We start from the raw sequence: 26,403 nt of genomic DNA, 5'->3' as shown, positions 1-26,403 counted from the left end.
TTGGCACCTTTGGGTTGTTTGGTGAAAAAGGAAATCAGAGTTTTTCTTGGTATTATGTGGTTCCCAATATTTACATCAAGGACCCTCTTGGTTGCACTTTCCCTTCAGGAATCCTATGTTTTAAAATATTTTGTTTACTAAATAGCATTTAATTAGGCAACAATTCATGTATTTTTTTCATTTTCTATAACTGACCACCACAGCTTCTAATTTTCATGAAATAAATCATGTTAACTGCAATGGGCTGATATAATTCCAGTCCTGAAACAAAAATATTTTAGTTGGCCTGTAAGTCATATCACAAGGGTAGAATACAGTTTAATAGTTCACAGGATCTGAGTTACTGTCTCCAAGAACCATCCCCACCCTACTCCCCAACAAATATTTCATAATATAGGTAAGACAACAGAAAGAAGGCAAGACCAACACCTTTGAGAACTGTTAACCCTTCCCTCCTCTCTTATCTCTAGATATGGTCAAATTAATTGTTAAATAATGGTATATATCCAATCTTTGAAACACCATGTAGTTAGCATACATGCTACCGATTATACCACTGAGAAAATTCTACCTCAAACCCAGGTTACACCTCTTAACTGTACCATAAGAAGCAGCTAGATTTAGAAAATCCACTAGTGTTTTCCAATACCTTGAGATTAGAATACATGGCCAGAAAGCTAACAGCAAGAGTCTTAGCCTAAATAATTGCATTAAAAAAAAGAGAACAGATGATCCTTAAGTGCGTGTCGGCTAACTGACTCAGCATGGCCTAAGTCCTAAGAGGTAGATACTACTTCATTTTTGGACCCAGAGCTTATGCGACTCCTTCAAACAATGCACTGAAGGAGCAAAAAATCTGAGTGCCTGGCTCATTATCATAGAACGTTTTCAAAGTAACTGATCCTATTAATTACTTTCATTTCCATGTGACTTACTATCCAAGAAAAAAGGACAGTAACTAGAATGTTGAGTTAGTGGACACCAAATACTAAGTTTTTAATATGTGAAAGAAAATTAATCATTCAAACATATGCTTTTAGTTTAGAAATCCCTATGCTTCTTGGTGAATGTTCTAAAACAATTATGCAGGCTCAAAATTATGCAGCCTCTAAAACTAGCTAGATATGGGGAGGATCCAATTAAAGAACCCTGCTAAAACCTGCTTGGAAAAAACCTCCACTGGCCTCATTCTTATTCCAGCCAACATGTATAGAGCATCTCTTCTATCCTTAGGACTGTGCTGGGTACACTAGAAAATACAAGTAAATGCAATGGACTCTGCCTGACCTTGAGAAAACACTGCCTCAGGGAGAAACAGAGTGGAAGGAAGAGATGCGGTGTAGAGTGCTGGTTCTGTTACATGAATGTGAGCCCCAGCTTTTACCAGCGGTAAAACAGGCTTGCCATTATACCAGCTGTCTTATAGCAATTTGAAAGTAAACTACAATAAATGAGAATATACCTTGAAACTTTGAAAAATCATTCTATTTAAAATAATATACGATATAAAAATAAACCATACTCATAAAGGAATAAAGAACCAAAGGAAACATCGAAATATATTTGGTATCATATTGCAGAATTTCTCAAAGTTAATTCAATACAACTTTAATTCTGTGAGATATTTACAGATCTTTCTCAAGAAAAGAATCCCATGGCCAAGTAAGCATAGAAAGCCCAGGGATTAATGCTCTTTCTATCATTGTTCATTTCTATCATGAACAGTAGTAAGTTCATGTAAGAATCATGAACATTCAGTGTCAGACACAGTACTAAGCCTTTTTTATGGAACATCTAATTTAACCTCACAATAATTTTGTACGACGTGTACTCAGTTGCTAAGTCCTGTCCAACTCCTTGTGACCCCATGGACTACAGCCCACCAGACTCCTCTGTCCATGGGGATTCTCCAGGCAAGAGTACTGGAGTGGGTTGCCATTTCCTCCTCCAGGAAATCTTCCCAACCCAAGGATTGAATCCATGTCTCCTGCGTCTCCTGCATTGGCAGGCAGAATCTTTACCACTGAGCCACCTGGGAAGCCCACTTTTATAAGATAGGTATTAGTATTATCCCCATTTTAAGCATAGGGAAACTGAGATAGAAGACACTATGTAACTTTCCCAACATCACACAAGCTGGTTAGTGGCAGATGCAGAATTCAAACTCAGAGTCCCTATACTTAACCACAACACATACTGTTTTCTACTTCCTCTAAGCTTTCAGAATTTATTGTGAATCTATCAGAAGGGAATAGTACATGTGTGCTTCCTGATTTATTTTTTGGAGCAACTTGTACTTTAGGAAATGAAGCAGTTAAAGTACATTCATTTACTTTTCCTAAATAATTCTTTCTCTTAGAATTGATCCATTTCATCCAAACTAATAATCCAAGAGATACCACAATTTACAATTACCTGGCTGGATCGCTATCATGAGTTCAGCAGGGGGCTATACACAGAATTTGCATTTGGTTCAAATATATAGGCCCAGAATTTCATACTGTATAACTGAGGAGAATATCCAAACTTAAAGGATGAAAATGTGATCAACTATTAAATAACATATATTGTAGTTACACAATATCATATCCCTTAAAATTCACAACATCTCAAGTGGAGCAAATAAGACTGAAATATCAACTTTTGCTTCACATTTATTAGCTTATTATTCTTTATAAGAAAAAAAAATAAATAGGCCCATTAGGCAGTTTTGTTACCAATGAGTGGATTTTCCAATATTTTCTTCATCTAGTTTATGTAGCATAGCCTGTAATGTAATCATTTTTGTTTGAAAAATCACAGTTTTTATAGTCAACACCATTAAGGTAAACTTAGTATAGGAGAAAGTCAATCAAAACACATCAAACACTCAGTTTTATAGAGACTTTAGTAAAGTGGCTTTTCATTTCTTGATGATTATACCATTTCTTTGTGCTGAACTAAAAGCCAGAAATACGAGAACACCACAAATTGAAGCCCAGACAGAAATGAAGACCAATGATCAATGACAATGATCAATGATCAATGACGCGATGGACATGAGCTTGAGACGGACAGGGAAGCCTGGTATGCTACAGTCCATGGGGTCGCAAAGAGTTGGGCATGACTGAACTGAACTGATCAATGACAAGTGGTTATGTAATTTTATATCTTCATGTTCTCTCTCCTTAAGAATCACCTAGGCAATAAGTGAAATGTCTTCTTTTCATAAGAAATCTACAACATAAAGTACTGAAATGATCATGACACCGCCACTCACCCTCCATAATGACAACCACTGTCAAAAACATACTGAATCTTACAAAGTGTTTTGAGCATAAGCAATGGAAGCCAACTAAATAAACCCAGGAGAAGATGCTAATGTCACTGCGGCATCCTAGCAAATTAAAGAACTCGTGCTAAGGACCCTCCCTTGGATACTGTGACTCTAATAAAAAGAAAACTTCTAGCCATGCTTCTTAGCTAAAAACATTAGCCAGGCGAATGGGAAATTATTTGCAAGACAAAAAAGTTGTGCAGATGGACAGTGTTGATGGTTACACAATAATGTGAACATACTTAATGCCACTGAACTGTAGACTTACAAATGGCTGAGATGGTAATTTTTATGTTTTTACTACAATTAAGGATAACAGTTAAAGAAAAACAACACTAACATAATTTTATGCTGTAATTTTCCCTTGCTGGATGAGCATGTTATTTCTACTTCCCTGTATGCCCTCTCCCCTTTTTTTATAAACCTGTTTTAAGATAAAAGATTAAAATTTTAACACATAGAATATTATTTCCAATAAAAATTATCTGCTGGGGTTTGGTCTTATGTTTTCTCCTCTCTAGAATAAACCAGGACAGTAAATTCACAACAGGCCTTCAATTTAAAAATATTAACACGCTCAAGAGTCAAACATTTGGTGAAACAGCACAAGTAAGTAGGTTAGAGGTCTAAAGAAATGTGTTTGGATTCTATTTGAAGCTGATAAAAGGCATTCAAAGAGTTGCTAGAAAACTTTTCTATTTTATTACACCTGAACATTAGCATAAAAGCATTAAGAAGAAGAAAGGCTGAGATTTTGAAAACTGCTCCCTTTAGGGAACTCAAGAGAAGCAATTTGAGTATACATGTCCCTTCTTATTTCTAATGGTACCTGAAACCAAGAACCTTTAGCACAGGGTAAAAAGTCAAGTCAGATAAGAGTGAGAAGACCAGGACGAAGAAATGCTATTTATGTAGTACTAGGGGTTGCATGGGAAGGAATGACAGTACAGATCCAGGAAAGGACAATGGTAGCCTCAAATTCTTTAGACAAATTAGGCATCACACATTTTAAGGGCAAGAGGGTAAGACCCAAGGATTGTGAAAGAAATGTGTTATTATTTAATTATCTGAATTAGCCTAGTGGAAGCAATTAACATTCAGACCAACTACTTGCCATACTCAGTCATCTATAGGAAAAAACCATCCAAATATGTAAACATATGTTCTTAAAGGACTATGTTCAAGGACTTTAGGAGAAAGGACATTTCCTGGCTCCACCTACAGAGAGGATCAAAGCCCTAGGGAGGGAACTGGATCAGATAACCTTGAAGGAGCTTCTAACCTGAGAAATCTAATTCTATGCCAAGGCCGCATCTGAGTTGAGGATATTCTGGAATTTTAGGATGTGACCTTTCATGTTCAAGGGCAACAGGGAAATTTTTAGCTATATTCACACATGGTTAGTAAGAACTCAAAATTCTAAGAAAATCAGTAACCAATAAGAACATAAATTAATTATTTTACAACTTTGAAAATATATATTAATATCAATAGTAAAATATCTAAGGTAAAAACACAATTATAATGTGATGCAGGGGTAGTGTATATATGGAAAACAGCTCTCTGGAGGAAAGCTTTATTACTCCCTCAGGGCTTTCTTACAGAATATGGATTTTTTAATTCCTAGTGGAATATTTTTCATACATCATTGCAGACTATTAAGTACCAGATATTACATTATGTAGTTTAAACTTTGCACTACTGCATGAGAAAGACTTCCCTGTCGAGAGAAGTATTTTTTACGGTTAGCATTTTTTAATATGAAAATGAACACTCCTTTAGGCTAAGATCACTGCAACCAGAATTTGGGAGAATTTTATAACTTAACATATTCATCAATGTGTAGAAATTCTCTCAGGGGTGTAGGGCGAGGAGAGAAGGAAACACAACAGGAAGAGGCTTTTTAATAACTGTCAACACAGGGCAAAGCAATGGTATTTATAAGGGTTGTCTTCCACTGGGCATAGGTGTAAACAGGCAGGGGACTAGCATAGGGTGCTAGCAAGTTAAAAAAAAATAATGGTGCTAAAAGAGTGGAAAAAAAAAAATGCATTAAACTTCAGGCCAGTTAAAGGTATACTTGCTAATGGTGGACTATTAAATGCTCACCCAGGAGAGATGCAGACTCAGAAATATTAAAAAGGCAATATAAATGCACTTTTCCAAGCAATTTCTGAGAAAATAGATGCCTTACAGAATTTTGGAGTCATATGTGGAAATAAAATCTAAGTGCTGGTAGTCATTTAAAAATCTTTGCCATGGAGAACTTGGATACCCACATTTGGCAAAAGTGGAGAGAAAGTTTAAACAAAATTGACTACTCACTTGTAGACTGTGCCGCCGTTGCCATGACCAAGAGTGTCTCGATACCGTATGTCTTGTTCATTCATCTCCACAAGAAAGAAAGAAAAACAAAAAGGGTGTCATGCTGTGGATGGAAATGTCAAGGAAAAGCAACTCTGGGCCATAAACAACAAGCAGTCTGGGTCATTTCAAGTTCAGCTGCAAGAACGAGAAGATCAATACAACATTTGCTGTCCAATTTATAAAAGACGATACCAAGGGACAAAGTGATGGAAAGTTTAATGACAATTTGTTTGCCTGGGTCATTTCATTAAAGTTTGATAAAAGGTGTCAAAATGGAATGATATAACATAGCTCAAAAGGGTCAGGTCAGAGATACCGATAAGAACGGTCTCCAGCACTACAATAACCGCTGCCAAACAGCACTGCACATAACCAAAGTCAGACTTGGCAAGACACACACACACACCCCCCTAGTAATCCAATGCACAATCTGTAAATACATCAGCCCCTGAAAACTCAAGTGACCCTCTAATTAACATTAAACAAACTAACTGAATAATGTTAATGATTTTCCTAGAGTTGACACTGCTTTTTTGGGGGGAAATGAAAAATTAGTACCCAGCAATAGCTGGGTAGAAATCTTATGGAAAAGTGCCAAGTCGATGCACTTTAAAAGGCACATATAGTAAAATGTTATAATGCATAAAAGGAAAGCAAGTAAGCATGTGATTCGTATAAACTAAAGTCATTTTTCTAATCTATTATATAAAGCAACACGTACATTTTCCCAGATTCTGTAAAACTGTTATACCACAAATACTACTCTCATTTGTACAGTGAATAGAAGTGAAATTATTTTAGTACCCACAATACAATGTTTTAGAGTTTGAAACAACTCCCTAAGTAATTATTTATCAAGTGACTTTAAGACTAGTCAGATTCTATTTAAGGAATTCAGTAATTTTCTACACACTGGTCCAGTTGCTTAAAAATTAACTGCCAACTTTATTCACTAAGTGGATTCAATAAAGTGTTATTTTCCATATAGCTAAAGCTTGGGAAAAGCCATAGTAAGCCCTGAAAAAAAAAATCAATTTCCAGGGAATTGCACTGCCTTGCATGGGCAAAAAATAGATGGAGTTTTTAATTCAGTATCACCTGGAAAAAAAATAGTTTGCTTTCAAACCATTATAGTAAAGCTTTAAATATTTTGCTCTACTCTAAACTTTCACCAGTGGAATAAAACAAGGCTCCATATATCAAGGGAAATATTTTTCTTCTATACATTTCTGAGGTTGAAGCTTCAGAGAGCTGTGATAATTAGGAATACAGTGGAAGTAATAGAAACAGCTTCCTTTCCAAGCCATTCTGCCACACTGTAAAAGAATATTGACAGATTAATGTATAAAGGCCAAGCTCAGCACCTGATTTAATTGTAGTACAACCTAACTGATGTAATTTGCAACCAGCTAATTACTACATTTAGGGTCAGAGGCAAAATGACAGATGAGTCATAAAAATTGGCAAAAATTTTTCTATTTGAGGGAAATTCTTTTCTTCATTTCCTTTAAACCACTAACACAGAAATAAAACCTATTTCAACCTATATAAAATATGTGGCATGAAGAAAAGAAAATCTCATTATTCTGGACCAAATGACAAATTTCAAAGCAGCATGAAATTGCACATAAAGTAACTTGAGATGCTAAACAAACTAGCAGAGTTGCTACTGGGTTTACCTTGATCAAACAGTATAAAATATGTAATATTTATGTATGTAAATATCAGTATATATTGGTAGGTACAAATAGGCTACTTCCTTGAAAACATTCCTCAAACATGACTGCAACTTCCTAAACATGACTGCAACAACCTAATTTGTACTAGTAACTTGCTGAACAATCTGTATCCTCATCACGGCCTGAAGTAAATTTCTAGGAGAAAGTTCATTCAACGTCCACAAATTCTGAATTGGTAGCAATGAGGTTTAAGGGTAAGCTGGATGCAGCTATAGGATCTGGGCCCTAGAGAGGTCACAGTCCGATTACATCCCCTCCATCTACACCACACCATCAGAACTTTCCAGGTAAAAGGAACAGTAGTTTCCTCTTAGAAAAATATAAATATCAAGACTCAGTGATATTACACATTCCAATAACATACTGTGAGAGACCTAGGACTTTAGAGGGGGCTTGATTTTGTGATATTTTGCTGGAGGCAGAAAAGGCAAAGGTGTAGGTCTCTAAGTAGCTTCAGCCATTATAATCCCAACATCAGTCTTTTTTTACCTGAAACCCCTAGGCTGAAAAGAAAAGTGGAGCAGTCATCCACCTAGCACTCTAACTTAACCAGGAGTGGTAGACAGAAAAAAGGCAGGGGCTAAGCTGAAAGCTTCAGCGATATGGGGATGTTATGGATGCTATACAGGGTGTAGGGGTGTGTGTGTACAGACAAGTGTTATGCGCGTGCCAATACAATGTTTAGGCAAATTCAAGGGTGGAAATTTAGAATACCTCAGATAATGAGAAAGATTGTAAGAGTATCATAAAGATAAAAATGGTTTTAAAGAATAAGTTCTACAACTATGTCACTCAAAAAACAGTATCCATAAATATTTAAGTGTTTCTACAATGTTTTAAAGTTTTATATAGAAATCTGCCTAGACTGTAAATAGACTGGTAGATTTTTCTATTTAAAAATATCAGATCTTTTTGCCTATGCTGCTGCTGCTAAGTTGCTTCAGTCGTGTCCGACTCTGTGCGACTCCATGGACGGCAGCCCACCAGGCTCCCCCGTCCCTGGGATTCTCCAGGCAAGAACACTGGAGTGGGTTGCCATTTCCTTCTCCAGTGCATGAAAGTGAAAAGTGAAAGTGAAGTCCCTCAGTCGTGTCCGACTCTTAGCGACCTCATGGACTGCAGCCTACCAGGCTCCTCCATCCATGGGATTTTCCAGGCAAGAGTACTGGAGTGGGGTGCCATTGCCTTCTCCACTTTTTGCCTATGGGAACCTTCTAATTTTTATAGAGTATGTAAGTATTAATCATGTCAGAAAAGTTTTAAAAAGGAAAACTATTAGGGTCAAGCTTATGAACTGATTACAACAAAATTTAAGAATTGTGTATCTCTGATCAAAATGGGTTACTTTAATTGATCTTAAATATGAAACAATCATTAAAGGAATAAACAAATAGCTAACAACATATCTGCTTTTTTAGTTTAGAAAAGCATATTAATTCAACTTTTCTAAAATGAAACTTAGGAACGGTACTCATGATACAAAAGTGGGATTTATAAGCCTACAAAGTACAGTATTTAAATATTACAGTTGAGATCAGGTAACATAAAAATCACATATTTTTACAACATTTTAAGCTTATAACCCAATTCATTTGTGTCACGTAACTAGTTAAGGTGAGAACTGAGTCTTTCAGGATACTCTGCTCTGTGATCTCAGTTGATCTCATGGGTAAGTATGGAGGGACAGCCTCTCCATCAATGGTCACTGGCCCATAGAAAGGAAAATAATCAACTGAAGGGCACTCAAAAGCAATTTCATCAACTACAATGTTTGTTTTTAAGAAGAGAAATCGCATAGCTCTTTAAATAAGAGGTAAAAGAAAGTTTTTATACAATTAAAGATACCAAATAACTTTTCAGTATTAGTCAGTTTCCTTGTTTCAACTAAAAAAAAAAAAAAAAGGCAAATAAAAGGCAGAATAACAGATGTGAGGGAGGAAGAAGAAAAAAAAATCCTGAGAGTTACAATTATGTGTCAACTGCCATGCTGGCAAATGACCTGAGAGACATGAGTGGCACTGGGCTCTGCTGCTGCTGAAAGAGAGGCGGGGGGTGGGGGGCGCCAGGAAGGGCTTCGGGAAGGTTTTGCTGGTGTGGGGAGATGAGCTGTCATGCCGTCTGGACACACACACTCTCGTCCACATTTAGGTCCGACCTAAGATGAACTGGAAGAATCTAAGTGTTTTATATATTGGTAATAGGACAGTTTTTAAAGCTAATTTTATGTTGAATACTATTTTTCTTCCTCCTTTTTTTTTTTCTCCTAAACACAGGAAGTTTTTTAAAGGTATCTGAAGTCCACAAAACAACAGTCAAACATGTAGCAGGATTAGAATTATTTCTAGATTTCTGACTTCACAGTACATTTATACTTGAGTAATTAGGAACAGAAAAACACTGTCACTCTCTCCTACAAATTATTAAAAAAAACCGAGGAAAGACAACTTTAGAGATGCAAAGGTCAAAGTCATACATCCTTGCAGTAACTGCACTTTTTTAATCCTTTAAATTGACCCACTGGGCCATTTCTAATCAGTTTCAAATCAAGGGCCAATGTTAAACAGATGATACTGCACTACAGCTGAAGTGGGAGAAACACATCCAGAAAACACATCAGTGGTACTGACTTATAGTGCTCAATAAAACATGCCAAAAATATCTTATGATTTTTTTTCAAGCAGGAAAAAAAAGGAATCCTCCATCATAAAGTGATTACAGAAAAACAATGCCTTCATTCCAATGACTAAATGTTAAACTTCCTAAAAAATGTTTGATTTAATATAATATTAATGAAATTAATGAGGAAAATGAAATGGAATTCAATTATGGATCAACAAATAAAATATTCTTTGTTTACTGTCTGCCTATATTAAGAAGAATCAGTACCTATCGCTTATAAATCATTAAAACAAAAATGCTCAATTAATCCTACTTTTATATGTAAAGGTCTGACAGAAACCAGTCCTATCACCAGACCTTTGCTTCACAAATCGAAGCAATAATGGTTTCAGAAAGCAGTCACACTCTATGAGCAGACAATTGGAGAGATTTAGTAAATCCCACTTTATACAGCAGAGACTAATCGGAAAACACAAGCCAGTCAAATGTTTCTTATGAACTGTTGACACTATATCAATGCTGAATCAATTGGTGGCATTTACTCTGAGTGACAGAAAAGAAATAAATATTTATATCACATAACCTATATCAATGAACCCAGGCAGAAAGCTATTTCTAACCTGTCAATATTTGATTATCTTGAAGAATCATGTCCCTTTCTTTTAATGATTAATATGAATTCCTTATTAAATCTAAGTGGAGGCTAGTGGAAAGGCAAATCATTATTAATGCTTGAGAGCATAAACCACTAAAATAAAAAACTACGCTTAAGTGTTAAAGTATTGTTAAATGTGACTTACATCTTCCATAGCGAGTGGTGTCAGTGTTCAGCCCAGAAATTTATTGACGCCACAATGGAGCATGTTACCTCACTGCAATGCAATCTCGCTCAGTCTTTACTTACCTGATAGCACCAAGGACTGAGGAATTCTTAATTTAAAGGAGGTCAGTTTAAAGGAGGAGGAGGTATTTTGAAGACTTCCAAAGGTGGGAGTTCTTTGTTTTGTTTTGTGAATAAAAGTAAATGTAAAATGGCTAATCCTTAAAAGTAAGGAAATGCCATGCTGTTTAACATGGGGCTATCACATTCCCCAGGGAAAGCAATAAACAATCTTTAAGTGTCAAAAATCATTGCCATGACAATTCTCCACCAAAGAGAATCTCCTAACTGAGGGCACTAAGATATTTATGGCATTAGATTCAGAATACTAGGAACATTTCAGAATGTTTTTTTTTTTTTTTTTTTTGCCCTAGAAATAACTGTTTTTCATTTTTGAAAGAATCTATGACAGGTTATTTTCCGTTGCCTGGGTTGAACAAATGTAGTTAAAGCTTCTTAATTTATGTCAATTTTGAAATATATTTTCCAGCTGAAGAACACAAGTAACTCATAAGTTACAGTTAGTAACTAGAATGCAAACATGTTGGAGATACATAAATACCCTAGGTTCAGTATTTCAGCTTTTAGTCAGGTTTTGTTTCGTGTGTCTGAAAACGTGCAGGGCACTAGGGGGATATATATGTGGACCTCAATCGAAACAAAAACTTTGGCTGCTTCAAGTTAAAAGTACTATTAGATAAACATGATCTAAAATTTGGGCACCAATAAGATTATACATATACCACCAGATTCTCTGTAGTTGTACGCTGAATAGTTAAGGACTAGAATTCACACACTCTGGATGACAATGAGATGTCAAAACCAAATCAATTTACTTTTTCTAACTACATTCAAGAGATTACATGCTAAATAAGTAAGGTTTCCAGAAGTACCACCATACAGTCATCACGTTAAGGCACACACATCTATCAGGCCATCGAGTTACAGGTGATATTAAAGGACAAGCACGGGGACCCAGCTTTGTCTTCTTGACATGCTCCACTACGAGCACTTGATTCATGAAATGCCAATGAGGCTTGGAGAGGTCAGCATGTGAAGGCACTGAATAAGCATCTGAGATAATTAAGATTTCAGCCTTAGAAACATGGACGGGAAGTGAACAGCAGTTAAGAAAATCAATAAGAGTCTTTTATTTGCGGTGACACAGATGTCTCAGTCAATAGAGCCTAATAGGCAGGCTTGATCGCAATGGACAGGCGCCTGCCTCCAAGGCTATCAAAGGGCTTCCTCTATAACAAACATTAAAGCGCATTTATGTTGCTATCGAAGAATCGAGGACCCTGTAGGTAGCTTAATTTACCAGTGTATGTTTAAAAGCACTATACTATTTCAGATGTGTCCATTTACTTGAATCAAAATTAGTGAGAAATAACTGGCCTGCGGGCCCGTTTGTCCCTCACTGACAGGAGGAGGTCATTCTGCTTTCGATGACCAGTCAACTGGACAAACTGAGGGTTCCTGAAGGCCAGGAATTTTAAATGGCAAAGGTCTGTTGTGACTCTGTTCCTCTAAAAAGCCAGTGTTAGTTTTAGGACAAAAGAAGAAACTAAGGTGAGAAAGTTAACAGTTTTTCTTTTTCTCCCTAAAGATAATGAAAGAAACAGTCACCTCAGGATGCAGGGCCATTTCAACAACCCATGGGTTGACACACTTGTTCAGAACTGATTAACTTTTTTTACCCTGAGCTGGCAGCAGGGTGTGTGCATGGTACTTCAATCTGCTGGGAGTGAAACCCATTAGCACAGTTTGAAAAACGTGCTGCAAATTGTTCTGCCAATCAAATTAAGCCATGTAATTCATTTATGACAAGAAGAAATATACAGATCCTTTATCTGTTTATTAAGTTTATGGATTAAAAAAAAATCTGGACAGCACTAAGTTACTACTATCAGAAAATCTTAATCTGTAATGAAACCTACCTGGCCATTGGCTAATATTTTTTTCAGTTCGGCAGAAGACTTCTTTAAGCTGAAAAGAAAAGGCATAGTTTTTAATAGCAAATTCATTAACACCTCTGAACAACACTGAACGTTCTAGACTAAAATACACCTTTGCTTTAGGTGTAGACATAGACTACACTTTTTACATCCTTATCCCTACGTAAAATATTTTCTAAAGTAACTAGCCAAAGGCATCAGTAAGAGACTGAAGCCCGTTAGTAATCTAAAGCAATACATAAGCCTGCTATAATAATGAAGCTAGACTGCGGCACAGACTACTTCAGAGACCTCTCCTTGCTATTAGTTCTGCTGTTTCAGGGTAGCCTTCCAGTGGCTATTTTATGCTGAGCACTACCAAGCACTTAAGAATGCACTCTTAGAATGTTCACAGCAAAGATTACAGAACTTCAAAAAGATAAAATAATTTAAGTTCTGATTTTTTTTTAATTATTGTTAAGAGTTACAATGCAGCTTCCTGAGAAGCAAATGTGTGGCAGAAATAATCGCAGTATTTACTCACTGTGTGCTCTGAAACAAGATACTTAGCCTCTCTAAATCTCAATTTCCTCTTTCTATAAAGTGGGGGAAATATCAATGTCATAGTGCAACCAAGAAGATTACATATGACAAAAAGCCTAGCACTGGGTTCTGTACACAGTAGGCATTAAATCAATTTTAGCTGCCTTCTCTTTCCTTTCTTCTCCTACAGGTATGAGAGTCAGTTTCCAGAATTATGTAAGAAATATGGAAATGTTCTTCTTTGGGCATATATGACTATGTAAAAATTTATATGGATAAGCTTAGGGAAAGTGGCCAAAGGATGCTATGAAGTCCTTCTAGCTTCATACTGTTATACCAGTACACATTCACTCAATTAGTAGAGTGGTGTATAAAATGTTACCTTTTCCTATCAATGTTTTAATTGAAATTTAAAGCTTGTTAACTCTATCCTTAATCTATCTACTCTAACCCTCTCCCCATCTGCCAAATTAACTCTTCCCTTTGGTAGTTATCTGCAGATGTCTTTTTTTCCTCCACAACCTTTCCCAAGACTGGAAGCTCCCTGAGAACAGAGACCACATCTTACTCACGTCTCTATATATTCCATTTCCTTCCCTCCCTTGAGCCTAGCCCAGTGACTTGACACATACTAAGTGTTTGATAAATGGTGGTCATCTCTAGTTGTAAATGGCAACCCACTCCAGTGTTCTTGCCTGGAGAACCCCAGGGATGGGGGAGCCTGGTGGGCTGCCGTCTAGGGGGTCACACAGAGTCAGATACGACTGAAGTGACTTAGCAGCAGCAGCAGCAGTACACACACACACACACACATATACACATTCGTTACCCTTAATAAGTTATATTTGAGAAAACCTCAGACTTCAAGTTTGACCACACTCACCATTCCAAGTTATAATTACTTTTCTTAATAAATACTTCTTAAATTTCTTAAATGAAAACTATGGGCCCCTAGTCTCTATATTCCCCGGACTTTATAAAGTGTGTCTTCAACCAATGATTCTAAACTTTAATAAATCCTCCCAAGTCTAAGAATTCATGCACTAAGCAGCAGTTAAGAATTCTGCAGAAGAGGACTAAATCTGAAATATATTAAAAAAAATAAAATAACTGCCTAAAATGAGACCAGCTGAAAACAAAATAACAGACTCCACTATTTCCCGAGTGATGAGCATGTGCCATGCATTGTGCTAAATGCTATTACTTAGTATTCTGATCTAATGCTCCCAATAACTACACCCCTGTGGGTATACCCTGTAGGGGGGAGTTACTTCTTATATAGAGAGAGAGAAATGCAAGGTACAGACCTTGCTCAAGATCACTCGAGTCTATCTCTCTAACATAAGTACACTTTTTTTTTTTCTTGAAAACATTTGGATCCTTATATTCCCATAAATAGTCCCAATTTAATATGTGCAATTATTATAAAAACAGAAATAACCAAACAATGCCCAGGCAATGTTTCTCCACAGATATTCCATTATGTCATGCAACCTGAAATAATAACATTTTGATTCATTGCATTTACACAACACCTTTCATCCAAGAAACAAAACGTGATTCCTTAATACAACTTCATCAATTTTCTAAACACCAGCAGTAGATAGATGGAAAATTTAATCATCCTAATTTTATAGGAGAAAGCCAAGATGTTCAGGAAAGTCCATGCTTGGCAGTGGGACTTGAACTCAGTAATTATGGCCCAGGAACACCATGTGAATGAGTAAGCTCAATTAAAAAAAAAAAATTATTTATTTGGCTATGCCAGGTATTTGTTGCAGCATGTGGGATCTTTCAGCTGCAACATGCAAACTCTTAATTGTAGCATATGGGATCTCTAGTTCCCTGACCAGAGATTGAACCCAGGCCCCCTGCACTGGGAGCTCAGAGTCTTAGCCACTGGACCACCAGGGAAGTCCCGTAAGCTCAATTTAATAAACAGTCATCCACCTAAGGCAAAGACCAATTCATGCTTTAAGAGTGACAGAGGAAAAAACTGATTTTATTCATTATGCCAATATCTGGCTACTAACTTGATCTGCTAAAAGTTACGTTTGTATATCCTGGCAATTTCTTTGTGCTGCAGTTGACTCAGTGATTTAATCTGGTAACTGTGACTTGAGCTATCTAAAAATCACTTTAAAAGATCCTTTAAAATGTAAGTGTGATACAACTGTCACTTGGGTATGACACTTTAAGGGGACACTGAGATATTCAAAGAAGAGTGAAAGCGTCTTTCACTCTTTCTGCTATGTTAGAAATAACATAGCAGAAAAGCTGAATGAGTTGGGAGAATTTAATTCAGAGACAAAACCTAGAGGGAATATAAATGAATCTGTCTACTCACTTATTCAAGCAGCACTGACTGACTCTCACCTATGTGTGAAGCATCATGCTGGGAACTGGGGTTCAACACGGCTGAGTAGTATTCCACTGTATACATGTACCACATGTTCTTTATCTACTGAAACCATAATGGAAAAGACATGAAAAAGAGTATCTATATGTGTGTATATATATATACCTTAACACTTCACTATACAGAAATTAATACAACACTGTAAATCAATGTCAATAATCTTTTTTAAAAACATAATGAATATGCTACCATCACTGCCCTCAAAGAGTACAGAATTTATTGGGGGACAGAAGTGATTACAATACAATGTGCTAACCACTATAGTAAAAGCAAGCTCAGGGAGATAATGGGAATTCATAGAAGGGGTACCTGGCATAGACAAGGAGGTGGGCAATAATGAGGGACAGTTTTCAGAAGAAGACAACAGCTTTGTTCCTGAAAGATAACCAAGGTTAGCCAGGATGAAGGCAAAGGAGGGAGTGGATTAAAAGAAGAAGAAAGCAGGAAAGAGACAGCAGCAGATGTGAAGGCCCAGTAGTTAGAGGGAATGTGATCCATCAAGGGTACCATGTATTCATCAGCAAAGCTGGAGCATCAACTGGAAGGGGTATGGGGAGCGGCAGGCCAGGGGGCTAGAGTGGGCAGAGGACCCAAGTGTGGGAGTCCATGGCTTACCTGCTGTGGAAGCTACAGTTGGTACTAAAGGCTACATGGATCAGTAAAGTGGGGAATGAGGGGCTCAAAACACCCATCAGCAAGATCACGCTGGCTGCACCGTGGAGGAGGTACTGCAGTGTGGAGCTATCAGGAGGCTGCAGCAATGGTCGAGGGAGCCTGATCTACCTTTGCAGAAACAGATGCTGGCAAGCAGACAGGCTTCACAGTGATTCAGAAGGCAGAACCTACAAATATAGGGACTGATTGGATGTGGGGCTAAGGGAGACCCAGGAAGCAGTGAAGGATGCCTGGCAGGTCATCTGGAGTTTGCATCCAGGTGGATGTGGGAGAATTTACTGAGACAGGAAATCTAGGTGGGATTGTTTGGCAGGAAGATGACTGTTTGGCGGGAAGATGACTGGTGGATGCATCACCTAGAAGAGGGAACAGCCCTGTTCTGAGGGCTAAACTCAGTCTTTACAGTTCAATTCGGTTCAGTCGCTCAGTCATGTCCAACTCTTTGTGAGCCCATGAATCACAGCACGCCAGGCCTCCCTGTCCATCACCAACTCCCGGAATTCACTCAGACTCAGGTCCATCGAGTCGGTGATGCCATGCAGCCATCTCATCCTTTGTCGTCCCCTTCTCCTTCTGCCCCTAATCCCTCCCCGCATCAGAGTCTTTTCCAATGAAGTCAACTCTTGTCATGAGGTGGCCAAAGTACTGGAGTTTCAGCTTTAGCATCATTCCTTCCAAAGAAATCCCAGGGCTGATCTCCTTCAGAATGGACTGGTTGGATCTCCTTGCAGTCCAAGGGACTCTCAAGAGTCTTCTCCAACACCACAGTTCAAAAGCATCAATTCTTCGGTGCTCAGCTCTCTTTATAGTCCAACTCTCTCATCCGTACATGACTGCTGGAAAAACCATAGCCTTGACTAGATGGACCTTTGTTGGCAAAGTAATATCTCTGCTTTTTAATATGCTGTCTAGGTTGGTCATAACTTTCCTTCAGTCTTTACAAGTGGGTGCTAAAAGGACACAAAGCTCAGCTCATGAAAAAGAATGTTCTGAGACATGGCTGCTGCTGCTGCTGCTAAGTCGCTTCAGTCGTGTCCGACTCTGTGCGACCCCATAGACGGCAGCCCACCAGGTTCCACGTCCAGGCAAGAGTACTGGAGTGGGATGCCATTGCCTTCTCTGCTGAGACTTGGCTACATGAACATAAAACAGGTACTTCAGCCAGTTACTGCCACAGGGATGTTTAGGAAGTGCCTGGACGACCATTTGGCAAGGAGAGGGGAGTCAGGAACCCAAGGAAGGCTGGATTAGGTGGGGGCCTCTCCTTCTCCTGCTCCACACCACAGGCAAGAGTCTTCTGTAGACACAGTGCTGGCCATGGTGCTTTTCTGCTGAAAGTCATCTAACGGCTTGGCTTGCCAATACACTGAGAGGAAAACTCCAACACCAGGCCACACCTGATCTGGCTCCTGTCACCTCCTTTTCTCCTATCACTCCTACTGCTCTCCCCACTCCCTCACGCCCTCCCCCAGCCCAGCACCCCTCCCTGTGTTCCAGCCTAACTGGCCTCCTTCCAAACACATGGAGCTCCTTTACCACCCCCGGGCCTTCACTGATGCTCTCCCACCCCTCTGAAATGCCCTTCTCTGGCTCTGGATGTGGCTAGGTCCTTCTCATCCTTCAGGCCGAAATGGAATGTCACTGCCTCCTCCCACTTCTGACACCCAGTTCAAATCTAAACGCACGCCTGCCCAGAGTTCTTTCACTTTAAAATCTGCTTGTTTTCTTCCTAACAATGATTGTAAAGTATAATTATTTGCATACTGTAGGGTGGTCTTATATTCCTATTAGCATACTTCAGAGGACAAGGACCACAATGTATTCCTAGTGGGTAGGACAACACCAAATAACTAGGAGGCACTCAATAAATACTTCTGATTAGTTACCAACACAGCACAGAAAATGGCCAACCTAGGGTGGTACATTAAAATCACCTGTAGGACTTCTCCAACGACACTCCTCCCATAACAAAAATCTCTCTTGGAGCAAACTACCATTACTATCTGGGAAGTTGTCATATCCCTAAAGAAGATGCTGCAACAAGGGGCTGAGAACCACTAGATCAGACAGTCTCTTATTATATAAGAGATTATATAATACTTCAAAGATTATATAATACTCAAAGATTATATAATATAATCAAAGATTATATAATACTTCATGAATATAAATGATAGTCTTTTAAAAGCCAAGCTAATTCACTTCGGTTTTGGTTAAAACCAAACCCGAGAGAACTAAAAATTTATCCTACTGCTTTTCTGTCTTATCATCTTTCTCAGCTTCATCCAGCTCTTTATACCATGATGAACTTTGACCTAAAACACTAGGAAAAATCCTTACTTTCACTCAAGGCTCATAGTCCGTCTGAACATCATTTTTTCTAGAAGTAGTGGTAATGATTAAAGGCCCTGCCCTCTTTGAGTGGACTGTAACAAGTGACCCTCAGTCCCCACGCCTCTACCCAGTGGGCCATGGCTCACGTACCCAACAGGCATGAAGAGAGAGGCTTCAGAGCATTGCTGAGCAGGGCCGAGCACCTGGATGAGGACTAAAAGACCTGCCCCTCAGGACCAGGAGACAGATGATCCACTGGTGAAAAACCAGTGGATGTATTTTAACACAGAATAAATTGTTTAAAGAAGAAACACACTTTAAGAGTAGTGTGTTCACAGCAGGAAAGCTGTGGATAAGATCTACTGACACTATAAAAAAAAAACTAAGGAAGTGACTTTTGGGGAGGGGACAGGAGAGCAAAGAAAGAGTCAAGAGGAGAGACTCTACCTGCAGTAAAGCCCAGCTGCAAAAGAACCAAGATCTGAGTGGAGGGGGTAAGGAGGGGCATGGAAGGGAAAGTAGAAGCCTACATCTCAGCAGATGAGGGCTCTGCCAGCACTGAGTACTGCCCTAAACCCAGGAAGACCAGGGCACACAGTGGAAGGGTGATCTGGCTCTGTGATGGTTCTTCAGTCACCAGTGTGAACACAAACACACAGAACAACCACTTCAAGCGGCATCTTCAAGCACAATAATCAGACGTCTACCAGAGGAATAGAAATAAGACGTCTACCAGCGGAATAACTGGATGTATAACAAATAAGACCTAGATTTCTTTCAGCTTAAGCAGGTCAGTCTACTTGAGGACATTCATCTTCTAGAAGTAAGTTCTCAGGCCCGTCAGAAGAACACTTTGAAGAGGCTTAAGTCTTGAGTATCCATCCCAGTCTGGGACAACATCAGAATGAATTAATGAAAACTGTCTTCCTTCTAAAATACCTCAATTTCTTATATAACCAAAGGTACAAAAATGAACAACATGGCCGGCCAATTTAAATTTCACTACCTTACTCTTTCCTCGTCTCTTTCTGGGGAAGCATCAGTGGAACATCATACTGACAAAAGATGGACAAGCAAGACAGAAATAGTAAGTATTATACAACCTACAAACCAGATCATCAGAGCATGAAACGGCCAAAGACACTGAATTTTCTGGTTCTGTATAATCTGGAGACTGAAGGAAAACCACTCCATAGACCAAAATTAACAGTTCAACTTGTTTAATTTTATCTTTCTCTATGAGGTCCTTTCTTTTCAGTCAATACCAAAGCTGGGGTTACTTAACCGGTCAGATTTCTTCTTACCCACATTACATACTTTTGTGGTCTCATGGAAAAGAGGTGTCATCCCACAAGCCTCTTCCCCACCCTCAGCTCTGTAGATAATCATGCTTACGGGCACATTTTACTTGCGTGCTCTCACCTATTGCTTGGAAGTGAATCTGAGACTGCTGGGCTGCTGTGTTGAGAGGGTCCAGCCCGGGTATTCACCTACAAGTAAAGAAAGAATCTTGATCAGTCTGTGTTCTGAGGACACAGTTCTAATTAACCTATAATTTGCCACAAATTTCTCATTTCACTATGAAGGTTAATTAGCTTGTTGCTAGACCAACCCATGGTTGGAGTCTACGGTATATAGGTTACAAAAAATGTACAACCTATATATTACATAATACTTTGCTTCTGCCATTATTCAAATATTTAAATAGTGCTGGAAAAAAAGAGATAAATGGGAAATTTTCAATTCACTGTCTAGAACTGAATTCAATTCTAGAGAAGAAATTCGGTTCACTGTTTCTTTTTGTTTTATATAAAAAACAATGTGTTCAAAAAAGTATATTAAGAATACATCCAGGGGCCAATAGCAAATCTCACATTATCATATCCCTCCAGCTCTAAAACCAGGCAGAATATTGCAGAATGTCTCTTATTCACTGAAAAATGAGGTCCAAGTAATTAATTATAAAACACTTGAGTCTAATACAATAGCCAGTTTTTCTTTTAAATGTAAAGCCTTAAGCAGAAATCTAGAATTTAAAATACACAGAACAATGAAAGGACATTAAATAGATATATGTTTCCAGCATAAACATGTCAAAAGAAGAGGGGGGTATTCTGTGTGCAATATGCTTATGTGCTTAATTAATCACAGAAATGAAGTCTATATTTTCACTCAAATAAATCTTTGTGGAGATCAGTAGCCAGGATCATCCTGAAAAAACAGACCAATAAAACAATTCCAAAAATAAAAAGGTTTTTAAAAATTTGGGATCAAATCCCCTATATATATACAAACACACACACACACATACACACACACATATTGAACAAATACTACAGATGACTCCCCCTCCACATCCCATTAAAAAAAAAAAAAAAAAAGGATCGCTTGTCAGAGCTTGAGAAAGTGCAGTTTTATTTGACATTTCAATAAGTGGAACACAGCATTACAAATCCATCTAACTTTACTGAAACAATTATTGAAATTCGTACCTTCAGGCCATGTATGTTCCGTTCCCCAGGAGGCTTGCAGGCTGAAACAGTAATTGACTAAATTGTAGAACACATCAGGGCCATTTACAAATTTGCTCAAAATGAATCGTTTAAAAAGAAATGAGGGTGACACCAAAATTAGCAGAGAGAAATGATTGAAAAGTGGCTCCCAAGACCCAGAGTGGGAATTATGAACCAGGGTTTTTAACTTGCAGGAGTGAGCATTTATAAATGCAAAGAGCTTTCTGACACCACCTCATATAAATTCCAATTTCTGCTTAAAACATATAAAAATCAAGTTAACTGAGCTAAAATGATTAGATTCCTTTCATAATTCAAATTTCTGCAATCTTTCCTCACTCTATTACATCGTATATCTGCTATCGCTTATTCTACAATGAAAATAGCTAGGGTTTTTGGAGAGGAGAGGGAGGAGGGTCCTTTAACGCCAAAAAGATCGCTAGAGATTTTATGAGATAGTCAAGTTTGAATATGAATTTGCAAAGCAATAAGTAGTCAAATTTGCTACAATACAGAGATATCATTAATTTTGTCACATTTCTTACAAATCTTGACATTTATTAATATTTAAGTCTAAAGATAAAGCAGTACCAGGAAAAATAACATTAATTTCTCTACATCATCTTGAGTTACAGATTAGTACAACACTTTTCCAATTCAGTAAACGTTTCTTCATCAGATGTTAAAAAAATAAAGAGCTTCATGCCCATGTTATAGGCTGCTTCCATCTGAAAACTATGGTGTCCTACATATTATATGTTAAGGGGTCGTCAATTTTGATTGATTGTTTGGGGAAGGATGAATCTGATTTTTTTTTTTTTTTTTTTGCTCCTTTCTCAGATGTACATGTATTTCCCTCTGCTTCTGACAAGAAATAGAGCTGTTAAATAAGAAGATGATGTAGGTAATAATTACAAAGCACATCGGATGCTTTAGTTTTGTGTATTTCAAGCATATTCAAATTTATTATGTTATTTTCCTTAAAAAAATCTAAACTTCAATAAAGCATTTTTATTTGTTTTTGTAAAATACATTAAAATTAAGACTCCAAACCCTCTTTCCTTAAAATGGAAATTAACTTTTTGAACAAAACAACAGTCACATACACTTGATGCCTGGTCCTTTAGGGACCATTAATACTTCCTAAGAAAACACTTCAGAGCATTTCCTCTGAAGTACCAGTGCATTTATAAACTTCATTTAGTAAGGAAGTGAGTAACTAAGGAATTAGAGACAGGCATCAACTCTTATCTGGTACCTTAAAATCTGCCTTGCTCCTCAATTGGCTTCTTAAATCTTTATAACTGGAAATCTAAACAGTATTCAAAAAACACAGTAACCTTAATTTTCTAAAATTGTAGAGTCAGCAGTTACTGTAAAGCCAGGGAATTTTCATGCTTATTAACAGTTAACATATCTTTTAACTACAAAGAGCACTCAGTCCTGAGCAGGGAAGTTACTATCCAACACAAGTGTGCCACTTGGAATGAGAAGACCTGTTGTTAGAACAGAATCATTTTCTCCTCTCTTTCTGATTTGCTCAGTCTAGAGATTCTTTATAACATGGGGCCTGAGAGCCTCTCATCAACTCAGTAGACCCAGGTAACATATCTAATGTCTACACTCTTAACTATAAAAATTTCCATAAACTCCAAATTCATATAAATCTAATATAAAATTTTATATATATTAACTTATATAAAAATAAAACTGTATAAAATCTATACTTTATGTAGATAAATATGCAAAAAAAGTAGAAAACTAAGAAGAGTTATACAACAGTATCTATAAAACCACAGAGACAGGGAGACTGAGTCTCACTTTAAAAAATTTAAATGTGGCATGGAAGAACTATATTTAATAATGTACTGTAAGGTAATAGATTCTTCTCATTGAAGGCTAATTCTGTTAACTGGAGACTAATAGACTAAGATAGACAACAACAACAGCAGATTCTGTGCTAGGACTACATGTAACACTCATGTCTAACATATTTTCTTTTAAGAATCTCCTCCCTACAACATACTTTTCTCCACACTCCTATCAAGTCCTCCAAACTACCCCCATATACACCCTAATAGTTTAACCTGTATAAGAGCAAACAGCTCTCCTACTTTAAGCAAATTACAACTTAAACAAAATTCTTATTCCAAGTGTACATTAACCACTTAAAAACTGTGTGTCTCTAGAGCTACTTAGTGGGCTTCCCTGGTGGCTCAGATGGTAAACAATCTGCCTGCAATGCAAGAGACCAGGGTTCAATCCCTGGGTCGGGAAGATCCCCTGGAGAAGGGAATGGCAATCCGCTCCAGGATTCTTGCCTGGAGAATTCCATGGACAGAGCCTGGCAGGCTACAGTCCATGGAATCAGAAAGAGTCAGACAGGATTGGGCGACTAACACTAGAGTTAATTAATGTCGCTGGACCTAAATATTCTCAACTATAACATGAAAGCAATAACAGGCAGGACTTTTGAGAGAACTAGAAATGGCAACACACAAAGCAATATTAGTGCTTGAACAGAGAAGATATCTAAAAATGGCTGTTATTGTCATGGGAGGAGCACAATGGTATGGACAGGGAGGCTGACAGGGACTGTTCACAAGATAAAAGAAAGCAAAGAGAACCTGGAAAGATTCTGGACGAAGAGAAGTAAATATTATGGGAGAAAAGAAATGAAGACCCAAGGCACTAGAATTACAATAATCCAGGGTACTGTACTAGGGTTTGCTACAAGAGAGCTATAAAGTTATAAAGCAGGAAAGCAATTTATGGAAATGATTTCAGCCAGTAAAAAAAAAATACTCCTCATGGAAAAAGAGTTCTGAAATTTCCCCAAATTCTCTTGTCTTGTTAAGAAATAATTTGCATCCTGTTATTGGCCTGATACATAGAAATGGCAACTTTTTTTTTCTCTTTTTTTTTTTTCTCCCAACTTTTAGTCTTCAGGTACAACAGAACTGAATTAATCATAATTGTTTCAGACATGTTATCAATGGCCAAGTTTTATTTATTTACTTAGCTCTTTAGTAAGTTATTATCAATACTTTACTAAATACTCCTAAGCCGGCTGCCCACCTTAATGCTAAAAGAATAGCATTACTCTTGAACCCAGACCTTCTCATGGGCTGGCCGAGCCAGCGGCCTTTGGAGACTTCATCAGTGCAAATAGCAGTCTACTGGTTAACTGAGCCATTTAAACTTCAGAGAGTTACAGGTAATGAAAGTCTAGAATGCCTAATTGGAAAACTCATACCATGATTATTTGTACAGTATCAGTTAACGAAGGTAAGTTTAATTTCTAATTATTTTAATTAAGCTATTTCTAGAAGACTCAGAGAAATTTTCTTATCTGTTTCATCAGTTAGAAAACACAGACTTCCAAGTAGGGCAATGTATAATGGATGAAAGACTTAACGGTTTATATAATTAAACTGTACTTTTTCACCATTATTCAAACTTTGAGGAAACATTTATATATAGTTGAGCAATCATATCTGTTACAAGGCTAGTACTATCAAACCTAAAGGGAAAAACAAATGATTTGACTCACCAAGACTCACTCTCATCAGCTCATATTTTTTGAGCCTTAAAAATCAAATTCCTATTTAGGAGGATTTTCAATTATTTAGAAGATGTATCCCCCCCAAAATCCAGCACCAAACATTCCACCAAAATATCTCTCCTAAAACCCTCTAGTAAATCATGGCTTCTACACTAGCTGAGAGCTTTCTCCTTAACAGCAGCTCTGGCTACCATCATGAGCCACAATTTATAAATATCCAAAATTAAAGTCATTCATTTTCCTTGGTTTAGAAACCATGTGGACCCCCAAAGAGTTCTTTAAGCGAATGTAAGTATGCACTTCAAAAACAAAAAACAATCTAGTTAGTTTAATTTACTCTACTAAATTAGATATTTTATCTGCCATAACTATAATATAGCCTGCAATCCCCATGGTAATGAATACTTCTTTTGTTTTTTCAAATTAAGAGCTAAACATCATGTTATGTGCATTTAAACCTTTGGAAAACATAACTGTTGATGAAACAGTTTGCTGAAATAATCATTGTTGATTAGAATTTGTTCAACATTACCTCTTGGAAATATCTGCAGAGGCTCTATTAACTGTCCATTTACTTGCTGTTCCATTATTGTAGAATAATACTGCAAAGAGATTATAGAAAGAGATTACTCAGTAATGTATGAACACTGGAACAGACACTTATGGGTTGTTTAATTCACAGTACTTTCGTAAATTGCTGGTATATACGTATCAGCCTAGAGAATTCTTTTTCTCTATTTGCACATCAAACTGGCTATGGTGGATACTCAGAACTGAAAGTCCAGTATAGTGTTATCCTTCACGCTGGCTTTAAGACTAAAAATGGCTGATTAAGACTTTAGGTTAGTATCTGATCTCTAGAAATGTTTTGAAAATGATATATATTAAAAATGACACAAAGTATTTTAGTAGAAATTTCTCAAATTGCCTTTTGTTCTTTTTCCCTGGACTTTACAAAGCAAAATGGAGATGCCTCATATTCAGTTTGGACCTATATGCCAGTTAGTTAATCAAACATTATTCATATTTGTATATAAAATGTACAGACAATGGAAATCAAAATCACAGAGACTGTGTAACAAGCAAACAAGATATGACCCATCCAAAGATAACAGGATTAACATGATAAAAAGGTAGCCCAGTTTCAAGCAAGCATAACTTTCATGCTTTCATCTTCTAAATACTTTCAGTTCAGTTCAGTAGCTCAGTCGTGTCCAACTCTTTACGACACCATGAATCACAGCACGCCAGGTCTCCCTGTCCATCACCAACTCCCGGAGTTCACTCAGACTCACGTCCATCGAGTCAGTGATGGCACCCAGACATCTCATCCTCTGTTGTCCCCTTCTCCTCCTGCCCCCAATCCCTCCCAGCATCAGAGTCTTTTCCAATGAGTCAACTCTTCGCATGAGGTAGCCAAAGTACTGGAGTTTCAGCTTCAGCATCATTCCTTCCAAAGAAATCCCAGGGCTGATCTCCTTCAGAATGGACTGCTT

At 37.6% G+C, this 26,403-nt stretch overlaps 1 protein-coding gene across 9 annotated transcripts in view; it reads right to left on the bottom strand.

Annotated features, from left to right (window-relative positions):
- The window catches only part of MAP2K5 (mitogen-activated protein kinase kinase 5), a 266,322-nt gene that overhangs the window by 200,815 nt on the left and 39,104 nt on the right, over window positions 1-26,403 (bottom strand). For all 9 annotated transcript variants that reach the window (XM_055536810.1, XM_055536808.1, XM_055536811.1 and 6 more), the window contains 5 exons: window positions 25,440-25,509; window positions 21,322-21,362; window positions 20,252-20,319; window positions 12,862-12,910; window positions 5,642-5,706 (listed from right to left, as the gene is read on the bottom strand). In XM_055536810.1, coding sequence (XP_055392785.1) covers window positions 5,642-5,706; window positions 12,862-12,910; window positions 20,252-20,319; window positions 21,322-21,362; window positions 25,440-25,509 — 293 coding nt within the window. The remainder of the gene's footprint in view (window positions 1-5,641; window positions 5,707-12,861; window positions 12,911-20,251; window positions 20,320-21,321; window positions 21,363-25,439; window positions 25,510-26,403) is intronic.

This window comes from Bubalus kerabau, chromosome 10 (genome assembly GCF_029407905.1).
Source record: "Bubalus kerabau isolate K-KA32 ecotype Philippines breed swamp buffalo chromosome 10, PCC_UOA_SB_1v2, whole genome shotgun sequence".
In the NCBI taxonomy this organism is placed as follows: domain Eukaryota; kingdom Metazoa; phylum Chordata; class Mammalia; order Artiodactyla; family Bovidae; genus Bubalus; species Bubalus kerabau.
This window is presented reverse-complemented; position numbering and strand designations above follow the sequence as displayed.